General features: G+C 40.4%; 1 protein-coding gene across 2 annotated transcripts in view; it reads left to right on the top strand.

The window, feature by feature from the left end:
• The window catches only part of LOC140122519 (ephrin type-A receptor 3-like), a 156,352-nt gene that overhangs the window by 22,441 nt on the left and 121,640 nt on the right, over positions 1 to 12,271 (top strand). Inside the window, exons 2-4 of one of the 2 annotated variants that reach the window (XM_072143470.1) lie at positions 4,358 to 4,405; positions 9,232 to 9,296; positions 10,302 to 10,962. In XM_072143470.1, coding sequence (XP_071999571.1) covers positions 4,358 to 4,405; positions 9,232 to 9,296; positions 10,302 to 10,962 — 774 coding nt within the window. The remainder of the gene's footprint in view (positions 1 to 4,357; positions 4,406 to 9,231; positions 9,297 to 10,301; positions 10,963 to 12,271) is intronic. The other variant, XM_072143472.1, reaches the window with a different exon arrangement.

Genomic DNA, 12,271 nt, shown 5'->3' on the forward strand with positions numbered 1-12,271 from the left:
CTTTTGGAGGCACTTTAGACCTGACAGACTCCCTTTAAGCTTTGTCATGAGGCTTTAACATTGACATTCAGTACAGGAGCTCATTGCCCATTGAGATCCTGGCACAAGTATAATATTCCTGCTTTAATTGCACAATACGGTTCATTCGGCCTAAGTAAGGTTTTGTGATGAGGGACTAAATGAAGCTGAATTCTCATCTACTAAATGAGATTTCTTTTCCTCTGCATTGTAGCGGAGGGAAACCACTAGAGGAACGGATCTTGTATATTCCGAGCAAGTCATATATAGTTCCAGGTTTTGCCTTGATTCACACTTTGTTGAACAAACGATTTGTTCCGCAATTAGCCTCTAGCTGGGGAGCTTATTAAATCCAGAGATCTCCGGGGATCTCAGGCTTAAGGTCAAGGAGAAAGTGTAAATTACCATCGCTGGCGAGGAAGGAATGCTATTGCCGCATGCGGAAGATGTACATGTATGAAGTAGAAGAGTCAATAGTGGTCTGTTATTTAAGCAAACACAAGCTGTGACGGACAGCAGTCTGCTATTACTTGTAACCTTTAGTGTGGCGAGGCTCCGGGCGCCCCCGCTGGATTCAAGGCGGCAGCTGGAATGAAACTGAAAATTAAATACATACAAGGAGATAGGATTACAATACATGGACATAGCTTGGGGCTTAACCAAGGATCAGTAGAAAAAAAATCGAAGGCAGGAGGACCGCACCTCGCAGGTCCACTTTCCCGGTCTACCCACTAAGGGAGACCCAGTAAAAATGATTAATTGTAAAAATGTAGTGTGTGCAGTCATCAACCAGTATCTTCATATTCATCATGTGGACTTCACAACTTTGTTTTATTTATTTTTGTTCATTACGTCTTTGTTGTGTCTGCTGGAGGTCTAGCACAACATGTACACCTCCAGCAGAGAAGGGGGTACAAGTGGGGTTTACATTAGGAAACGGGGATAAGGTATATTACTGGTTTGATATTGATTTAACAGGATTAGAAAACTAGCACCCATGAATTTTTCTTAGCTCTTTCAGTAAAGGAGTGCAATACCACACATAATCTGAGGACCGGTGTGGCGTTGTTTCCAAAAGGAACTGGCCATGTTTTCTAATCCTATTCAAAACCTTTCATGATGGGGGGTAGATATGAAAAGGAGTAATCATGGAGCATTCATAAGAATTATTGGAAGATTGGTGAGGTGGGGGGTGGCATCAAATATTAGGATAAAAGGTAAAGAGAAAAGCCACAGTATCTGCAGGGTATTTTTTCAAAACTCTTGACAGTGACAGATACTATTCTGCAACATTTGTGGATGCAGGAGACCGTGCAGTGATAAGGCCAAGAGGCCATGCAGTGATCAGGCCAAGAGACAATCGAGTGATCAAGCCAAGAGACCATGCAGTGATCAGGCCAAGAGACAATCGAGTGATCAAGCCAAGAGACCATGCAGTGATCAGGCCAAGAGACAATCGAGTGATCAAGCCAAGAGACCATGCAGTGATCAGGCCAGGAGACCATGCAGTGATCAGGCCAGGAGACCATGCAGTGATCAGGCCAGGAGACCATGCAGTGATCAGGTCAGGAGACCATGCAGTGATCAGGCCAAGAGACAATCGAGTGATCAAGCCAATAGACCATGCAGTGATCAGGCCAGGAGACCATGCAGTGATCAGGCCAAGAGACAATCGAGTGATCAAGCCAAGAGACCATGCAGTGATCAGGCCAGGAGACCATGCAGTGATCAGGCCAGGAGACCATGCAGTGATCAGGCCAGGAGACCATGCAGTGATCAGGTCAGGAGACCATGCAGTGATCAGGCCAAGAGACAATCGAGTGATCAAGCCAATAGACCATGCAGTGATCAGGCCAGGAGACCATGCAGTGATCAGGCCAAGAGACAATCGAGTGATCAAGCCAAGAGACCATGCAGTGATCAGGCCAGGAGACCATGCAGTGATCAGGCCAGGAGACCATGCAGTGATCAGGTCAGGAGACCATGCAGTGATCAGGATCTATCAATACAAAGTGTACGGAACCATCTGATTGGTTGATTGGTGCGGGACCAGTAATCTTCTCACCAATATCATATTGATGGCATTTCCCAATTAAATCTGGTAAATTGTAAAATGTTAGTTTCTAGTGGGTCAGAAAAAAGGGTCTTTGGAGGCAATGAGGGAGGTTTATCAAGGAGTAAATTTTTATAGTCAGTTCCAAATTTTATCAACTATTGCTCAATGTATTCTTAGTCAATTTTCATGTGAGATTGTAAAAATTTTTACAGCTTTTTAAAAAAACTAATATCTTTTCCAATGGCTCAATATGCCAGGGGCTTTCTTCACCGGTCACACGTTGGGTGTCAATTTACTCAGAAAAAAATTCTGAAAAATAGCAGGAGCCCCAAATTGTGGAGTTATAAGAAAGGTTCATCTAAAGTTGCCATTTTATGAGGAATACAAGGTTTTATTAAACTAGACATGTCAGGAGGGGCGACCGCTCCTCTTTAATGTGAGATGTAAATGAACCAGGACAGTGCAATGATAATAAAGACGTGTCTAAATAGATGGACAGTTTTATTGCTCCTTGGGTCACAAAGCTAATGATGCGCTGTGTAAAAAACAAGAGTAATAAAGACAGGCTCATCAGTGAAGACATCTAATCAGGAAGGCTTCCAATATGTGACTAGCGTATGGGGGGGTTATTAATGGCAGGAACAATATACAAACAGACTGAAGGTGTTGCCGCGTGATGGAAACACACAAGGATAGTAATATAAAAATATTCTTTACATTCAGTTCATTAATTTCACTTCGTTAAGACAAAATTTGTCTTTTCCTTCAAAAGACTGCATTATGGACCAGTACAGTAAAAAAGTACTATACTATAGGTCCAAACGACACACTTTAGTCGGGTTTCCCAAATATATTTTCGTTTTGCGCAAAATTGCGCCGGGTTTTTGGCGCACACGATCGGATTATGGCACATCTGCGCTGGCTTGCATGCGACAGAAATGGGGGGAGTGGAAGCGGAATTTAAAAACGGAATTTAAAAACGAAATTGTGTCGCAAGACACGCACTCACATGCACCAGGAAGAAGCAGGTTAACTCCGGTGGACCTCGGTGCAGAATCGACGGATGCAGGAACTCGGGTGCACGACCTTAGTGAATCGCTCCGGACCTGATTGCACGACGGACAACGCACCGCAGGATCGCGACAGGACCAGGTAAGTAAATCTGCCCCATAGTCTTTTATGGGCCCATATTGTACCTTCATATGTGTCCAAGCAAACAAAGCATAGCTAGTTGCCAACACATTAACTAACATTGTCTAAGTTTATAGTAATTATCCCTACAAATGCAGTTTGTCTCAGTCTGAACACGTTCTTGTGAATCCACTAAGTTGGGTTAGGACCCAGGGGATAGATATGATGTAGGTTTGTTCCTGTGGATTTAAATGGTATATTTCTGTGCTTGTGTACAGACCGAGCCATGGTACCAAAGGTATAGGATAGGTTGTAGAGTCCAAAGTCCAATGTCAGGAGTGGGGGTTACCTTGGAGCAGTGTAGGGCTTTCTGCCTCGAACTATCGGTTGGAGTTCTAGCTTTGTAAATTCCTTTATAAGGGTTTTGCCATTAACAACATTTATCCCCATCCACAAGCTTCCCCTCAGCTGCTCTGTATTTCCAAATCCCAACATTAACTCCCTGGACGTCCAATAGAAATCTATGGAGAGCTGTCTAAAAACTCTCCAATCATTCCATTAAATTCTTCAAGACTTCTGTCTCAGCTCAAAGTCAATGCTGCAAATCGGCAATACCGAGCAGCTAGGGCATGTAGATATTTAATCACAATTTTCTTGGTATTGATGGTTTGGGTGGTATTGGTTCCTGGTTTTGGCTAAAAATTATTTGACCTGTAATAAAGTCATAAGTCATAAATCAAGTTACAAGAGAGTTACAGCCATTCCATCATTTATGATCCCCATGGGTCTACCTCTTTGTGGTTGATCCAGTAATGAATTCACTAATTTCCAGGCTAAGAACATGGGAGTTCAGTGCATCATGGCTTATTACAGTACATGATCAGATGTTTGAGGCCTACATGATTTTTTTTAATGAGTATTAATATAAATAATGATGAAACAAAACCATAAGTATGATGTACTGTAGACACTCACAGGTGACCATGAGAGTTGTATATTGTTGACATGTACAGTTTGTTCTAAAGTCAAGCCTCTTGCTTAGCGTGGAACGGGCTTTGACCACATGGTAGACCTACCGGCCATGAGTAAATGATCATCCACTTCAGGATATCGCTTTCTCTTGATGACATGTCTTTGTTTTTCTTAATACAGTAATGAAGTCTGATGCACTGCACCCCTGTGTTCTTACATCATGTACAGGTGAGAGGAACTCATGGAGATAAAACATCATGTAGTCGTCATCCGTCTGTCATGGAGCTCACCATAGCTCAGAGTTGATCCCATTTTGTTCATGTACATTCATGTACATTCTTCTGTTTACTGCACAATCCATTTTATGACGGCATGTAAAATGGTCCGGTAATGTTGGTTGCTTCAGGATACTATGGAAGTAGCCTGAGACTATATATTCAGTACCAGATTTAGATCTTAGGAGCCTGTAAGGGCAGACTGTCTGGTGCCTTTGGTTATGTCCAGCGCGTAGGCCACAAGTCATATTTTTTGCTCTTAAAGCATAAAGCAGAAAGCTGAGATGCACTTTTACAATTTTTCCCCTAGTTCCCCCTGTTGTCCTCCTCTCATTCCAACTGCACCGGACTCAATCCCAACAGACAAAATTTATAAGAATCATTTGTATGGAGTTTTAGTTCTTTCAAGAGGAAGTTTACATAGTGTATATTAGGGTATATTAAAAGTCTACAATTAACCTTGTAGAATTTTATAAAATTATATAAAAAGCATGAAAAATGTTGAACCATAAATTACATTTTTGATCACTTCACATAATAATTCTGACGGCTGCGATGAAGTGGTGGTTCAACATTGGCGCTATTTCTCCATCCATTTTCTCCATTCAATGTTAAGATTTTGTGAAACTTTCCAATTAATTTAGTAAATAATGATCATTTAAATTGTAATTAAAGTGGTTGTCCATGTACATACATTTTTTATATATGGTTTTGATGGATTTAAAATAATAAAGAGCATATACTTAGCTCTCCCCACGCTCCCATTCAGCTGTGGCATCGGCTATCACTGCCGGTCTGTTTGTATACAAGGCAGTGGACAGGATGGCACCTCTGACCCTTGTATACAAACAGTAACCGGCAGTAACCAGTGATGGTGCTGCAGCTGGATGGGAGCAGGGAGAGAGGTGAGTTTATGTTTTTAATTATTTTTAAAGCCCCCACAGTAGGGATGAGCAGACTGGGGTTTGGGTTCAGCTGGTTTGTCTGAGCCTTGAGAAAAGGGCTTTGCCAATGGCATTTGAAAGAAATCTACCATCAAAATTAGGCGTGATAAACCAGGACAATTACTCATAGATCCAGGCACAGTGACTGTGGTAATATTTTTATATTCATTATCCATGGCCTCCTTCCTTCTAAAATCAACTTTTGTAATTATGCTAATGAGCCTGAAGTGCTTAAGTGAGTTTTTACAGAGCTTCACAGGCTGTTACAATGAGCACTTCAGGTCACCTCTCCCCCTGCACTTCCTGCTGCTGCTAATTTATACAGACGGAGGGGTGAGGGACAGAGCAGGGGGTTAGGTGAGACATGTTCTGGTCATGGTAAGGCTCATTACCATAATTTTAAAAGTTCATTTAAGAAAAAGGAGGTCATGGAGAACCAATATAAGAAGATTACCACAGTCTTGATGCCGGGATCTATGAGTAATGTCCCTGGTGTATTATGATGGATTTTGATGGTAGATTTTTTAACCATTTTATACTATTTTATAGCACATGTTACTTATGGGAACTTCTTGCTCAAGTCTGGGTTCTCGTATCCAAACCCGCAATGTACAGGTCCGCTCCTACTTCCCAGCCATATGTAAAAATATTTCAGGAAATATGCAAGTAAGTTTTCCACGATGGGACAAGGAAAATCACACCTGTTTTGCTACCTTGTAAGGCCTTACCATCAAGCATGACTTTGTATTTCTTGTTCCATCCTGGCAAACTTATTTGCATATTTCCCAGAATCCCCTTGTGGATCACCAATGACTATAAGTCTCCAAACGCCTTAGTCTCAAGGCAAAATCTCACAGTCTCCATCAGGAGAACTCTTACACTCTTTGATATACCTAGACAACTCTTTTAATGTATTGCTTGTGTTGCTTCTGGAAAGTTTAAACGGAAATTTACTTCTATATTTTTTTGTATCATTGAATCCAGATCGTAAAACATGTTCTTTTTTAAAATTCTGTTAACAATACATGATTATGGTGGCAGCCATCTTGCCTAGGTTGTTAACAGCTTTTAGAAATGTGCTTTACAGCAGCTTTATCGACAATGGCGGCAATGGTCTAGGTAGAATTTTATTAAGCCAGGCAGGGGTGGTGCTGATTTGGGAACAACAAAACTTATTTTTACTCTTGTTACTCTAATAAAATAATTTGAAATTTGTGATAATATTCAAGGAGAGATCAAGAGGAATTATGGTTATCATAAATATTTTACATTTGGTGAAATAATTCTGTCCTGTTTCTGTTAAGAAGACAAGATTTCACGGGGAATAACTTAAAATCCCCAAAACTTGATTTTAGTATCATGAAGTAATATTTTCTTCTAGTTTATAGATTGTGGTGTTTTAAGAAAAACTGTATAATATTATTATGATTATAATAATAATAATAATAATAATAATAATAATTGTTATTATTATTATTATTTTTATTATTATGGGTTCATTATGTATATATTAATGTTTAACAAGGACGACTAAGAATGAACAGAATATCACAGCATCTAGTACCAATGGTAATGAGTCGGATGAGGGGCATACAGTGTGCTTTTATCTAACATATGGACTATATGGCCTGAGCATTACCACCCTACTTCTTTCTTACACATTATAGTAAAACTTGCAGGACCCATTGATTGTGCTGGGACCCACCATCTGCCATGTATAAGGTTGTCCTCGCTACTTGCAGATGTTGAGTTAACGAAGGATCTGGTTGTTGGATTCCAACATGCCCGATCTTTTTTTCCTTGTCCAAGTTGTCCAAAATTTATATAATTTTTTCCTTCAAAGTTATTAGATCCCGAGAGTCAAAGGGGTTGTCACCTGGAGTTGTTCATTCCAGTTACCCCAAAAAGGTAACACAATAATCTTGGTACATTGTAGTTCGAAGGCGTTATTGGTCTATGTTCAGTGTATATCCCCCAAGCCGGACATGTCCAAATACGTATGTTGCAAAAAGATGAGCATGACCTAGTATCATCGAGTGGTCATTTTTACATGTCTGTGTGCACGCATGAAGCATTTCTCTGTGTTGATGTTTGGCATGTTATAGTTGAATGAGTTTAAAGGAAATCTACCACTAAAACCAACCATCTAATGATAAACCAGGGACACTTAGTTTTATGTTATATTAATCATATTGGCGTAGGCTGCTTGTTAAATGAGGATAAGTCACATATTGCTTAAAAGCAGTGTCACTCCTCATGTACACTCACTGGACGACTGATTTCTGTAAAGTTTGTTTCAATTCTGGAATCTGTTGGATCTATATGAGTCCAGCACCCAGTAAGGCGTCTTCCACATGATCGTGTGCTCGCTTGAGCTATAGACAGGGCAAGCATACAGCCGGAAACAGGAGAGAGGAGGGGTGAGTGCTCCTCACCCATCCCCTCTCCATTGAAAGACAAGCAGCTTGGTCACGTCGGAGTGAGACAACGTGTGCTCACCACAACGTGACCCGGTGCCATGGACATCTATGGGGGCCGTGATCAGCCGCAAATTGTGAAGCCATATCAACAACCCCCATGCCTTCGCGTGGAAGGGCCCTAATGTGAATATCATAGGAACGCCTGATTTTTGCTGTCTCCCTCCTATTCCTTCTAGATTTTTCCATAATAGTTCATACAGACTGAAGTGGACATATGTCAGTCACCCCCCAAATCCCCTCTTCTGAGTAATAGATCTGGACTGATGCCTTTGTAGCTTCATGGCAGCTATGTCCGTGCACTTGCATTACAACGTGAAGGGTAATTTCAAAGAGAGAAGATCTTAACATTTCTGTCCCTGATGTCTTAAAAAACACATTTTTTACACTCTTTACTTTACTTCTTTCCAAACCATAAAGGAAATGTGTGAAGGGCAGACGTGATCCATGGGCACTGTTGACTGTAAATTTCTCACTGCATCAGTATTACAGATTGTATTACTGACATTATGGGCACTGTGACTTGGGAAGACTACATTAAAGGGATTGTCCTACTGTAATCGGTTACATTGTGTGGTGAAATAAGGTCCGAAAGTACGAACTCTCCTTATGGAGACTTTGACAAGTAATGCTGCCTTCTGGGAAATATGCAAATATGTTTTCCAGGTGGGATTAAGAAAACTTTGGGCCGCATTTACTGTTTGCTCCAGTTTTCTGTCTGACTTTGCACTAGATAGAATGTGCAATCTGCTTGCATATATATTTATAAAATTTCTGCACCAGTTTTGTGTCATGGCTGCACTGTGTCCTACTAGATAGAAAAAATGTGCACCAAAAGGAGCATTTTAGTGCTTAGTCGGACCGTGCGTCACAATTCTATCGGACACGCGCCACAATTCTTCAGCATGAACAAAGTGCACCAAAAAGAAAAAAAATGGTGCACACTTCCCGAGCAGTGCAGGGGGCCCCAGATTCATGAAAAACCTGCCCCACAATTCATGAATCTGGCGCCCCCTGCACACTCCACAGACAAACTGCACATAGTACAGACTGCACTGTTTTTCATTAATGTGAGCCATTCCCTCTACGTATAGACTGTTCACTTCTCCTACTGGTAAAATGAAATATTACAAACTTACCAATACAAATAGAATAAGGTTAATCGAAAGGATGGAAAAGTGATCACTAGGGGTCTGACTTACGGGACCACCGCACATCATGGGAGCTGGGGTCTTTGAGCATCCTCTTTGAATTAATTTTCTAAACCAGCTTTTACTTTACTGAAAAAATCTTTGCACTGTATACTTGTATGTCTGACCTGAATACGTAAACTAACATTATGACGATCTTTGTTTTAGTGACCTTACTGGATTCTATGTCTGCCCTGGGAGACCTAGGATGGGTGGCATATCCACCAGAAGGGGTAAGTACTTGAGAGCCTACATTGATCCTATACTCTGCCATACAGACATGTGATAAGAGGATCTAGCATGGGAAAATTTACATTGAACACATTACATCATATCAAGACTATTACATTTTTGCATTGCTTTTTTGGGGAAAACTGAAATGGGATAGTTATGATGGGATCAAATTAAATAATGTTGGTCGAACCCAACAATTTTGGTGTAACCAGTTGACATTTGTAATATACTATACAAACCCGTCCCATCAAAAGATATTGGGAGAAAAAGTAATTATACAAGCCTGATCCTTCTTTTACTTAAGGGACATAAAGCCCCGCCCTCGTGGTATCTCCTCATACAGAACACATGCATGCTCAGCTGCATACATATCGAGTCTCAGGATGAGTAGCTGCCGTAAGATGCCCAAAGAAGGGTTCGGTTGACAGATGACTAATATGTATGCTTAAACTCACAAAAACCCAATTATAATAAAAAAAAATGAAATATGCAGTTTATGTTAACAAACTATGTTAAGAGCATAATAATTGTTAATTCAGAAATGCTTAAATATAATTTATATAACATTTCCTAGTACAATTGGTCACGGCAGGCACTCACTTGAGTCCATAGTCTAGTTAGTTTATTCAGACTTAATGAGATGATACTAAGTTTTAAAATCTTCTATGTAATTTTAGTTTCTGAAGCAAAAACTGTGTCTTATGCATTAAATTGGAGGAAAATTAGGATTCTGATTAGTTACAGTAGAACAAGTCTTGCGGATTCCACTAATCCTAAATCTCCATAATTTGGTTCAAAGACTGGATTTCCAAGTTCTCTAGAGTATTTTATTGTAAATCCAAAAATGTTCACTGTTCTTAAGTCAAATTACTGTATATTGGGTTTATAAATGTCCATTTTAGTGGACCATTCATTAGTTTACAAGTTCAGAAAGTATAATCTCTCATTAAAAAGTTTGTAAAAAAATTTTGGTTTTCCTTAAATAAGTTTCTGTTTATTGACAGTGGGAAGAAATCAGTGTAATGGATGAAAAGAACACCCCAATGAGAACCTATCAGGTCTGTAATGTCCTAGAGATCAACCAAAATAACTGGTTGAGAACCAGCTGGATCCCTAGAGGAAGTGCTCAACGTGTCTATATCGAAATCAAGTTCACCTTACGAGACTGCAACAGCCTCCCTGGAGTATCGGGAACCTGCAAAGAAACCTTCAACATGTATTACTTTGAGTCTAACTATAGCAATCTTCGACACATCTCGGAGAACCAGTTCATTAAAATAGACACTATTGCGGCAGATGAGAGTTTCACCCAAGTAGATGTCGGAGACAGAGTCATGAAGCTAAACACAGAAGTTAGAGACATCAGTAACTTGTACAAGAGGGGGTTCTATCTAGCTTTCCAAGATGTTGGCGCATGTATCGCATTGGTCTCCGTCAGGGTATTTTATAAAAAATGTCCTAGCACAATCCGGAATCTGGCCTTGTTTCCAGACACCGTAACTGGAGGAGATTCAGCTTTGGTGGAGGTTAAGGGATCATGTGTGAATAACTCGGTGGAGTTTGATGCACCTAAGATGTACTGCAGCGCAGATGGAGGCTGGCTGGTGCCAATTGGCAGATGTTATTGTAAGCTGGGCTATGAAGAGAAGAAGAATGGGTGTCAACGTAAGTAAAAAACTTATGTTCTATTCTTACCAAAATATTGAACAGAATTGCTCTGTCCATTCCTTGTGTGTCATAGGACTGTATTTGTGCAGGCCCTTTAACCATGACCTGTGAGTAGAGTTGTACTTGTTCTTACATTTTTTATGTTTTTATTTTGTATTATACCTAATGATTTATGATTAAGCAAAGATAAGCTCAAACTATAATATATGTTGTGGATTGGATCTTTGCCAATTTTTTCATACTGTATTTTTCCATATTGGTTTGCAGAAATAACGGGATAAATCATATATCCCTTCACGAGAGAAGGAGCTTGGTGTTTATCATTGCGTATCATTGCTTTTAAGAGGTGTGGGCAGACGTTAGGTAGTGCAGGAAGCAGGGAAACACACAGGTTATAGTCCAAAATGAAGTGTTTTATTCACAATCTTCAGTCAAACAACTTAAATTCAGCCTTAGCATAGGCATAAACTAAAACAAATCCTGCTTGTCTGAGTACTGTCCAATACAATTGCAGGAGGCTAAGTTACATTTGCTGTATGAACACAGTCCAGCATTCAGCAACTCAGGTGGTTTCTCACCTACAGATTCTGGGCTGGTCTAAATCAGGCTCTACCGAGTCCTGTCACCTGCACCCCTGGGCTATACAGAAACCCAGGACCGAATCCCAGATGGAGTAGGAGTCCCACTACCAGCCTACCCCTACTCCAAATTATCAGGCCCGGTACGGTCATTACAAAGTGTCTATGCTAGCTAGGCCAACATAGACCAAACAGACTTCTCCTGCTTACCAGGAGAAGTCCTTGGGTTACTGCAGACAAATCCAGGGCTTTTACCATGTACTTTTTATCTGCCAGTATGACAGATACCGATCCTCCCAAAAACACCTCTTACTTTCTCTCAGTGGTTAACAGGGATTCACCTCAATGTGAATTGGGACAGTGTTACCTTACCCGATAAGGTCCCTGTTAAAGGCCCTGGTGATGTGCAACCCCTTTAACTTTTAGCATTTCAGCGATACTAACAATACAAGAGTACGCCCAAAAACAGAGATTTGGGTATACAGTATATAATAGATTTCATTTAGCCTGAAGGCTGAAGTTGGGAGTTTTTTCCTATGGACACACTCGCCTTTCAAATTGAAAACTGGGATTTTTTTTCCCCCCTAGTAAAGCATGCGTGTCCTTTAAAGGGAACTGCTAAGGCAATCTCCTGAAGAAGATATCTTCCCCATCTTTAGTCACCTGGTATTGACAAACAGGAATTTAGAAGTTAAAAAAAAAAAGATTTGTAAAATAGATTATCTTTT

Source organism: Engystomops pustulosus, chromosome 3 (genome assembly GCF_040894005.1).
Source record: "Engystomops pustulosus chromosome 3, aEngPut4.maternal, whole genome shotgun sequence".
NCBI classification, from domain to species: Eukaryota; Metazoa; Chordata; class Amphibia; order Anura; family Leptodactylidae; genus Engystomops; species Engystomops pustulosus.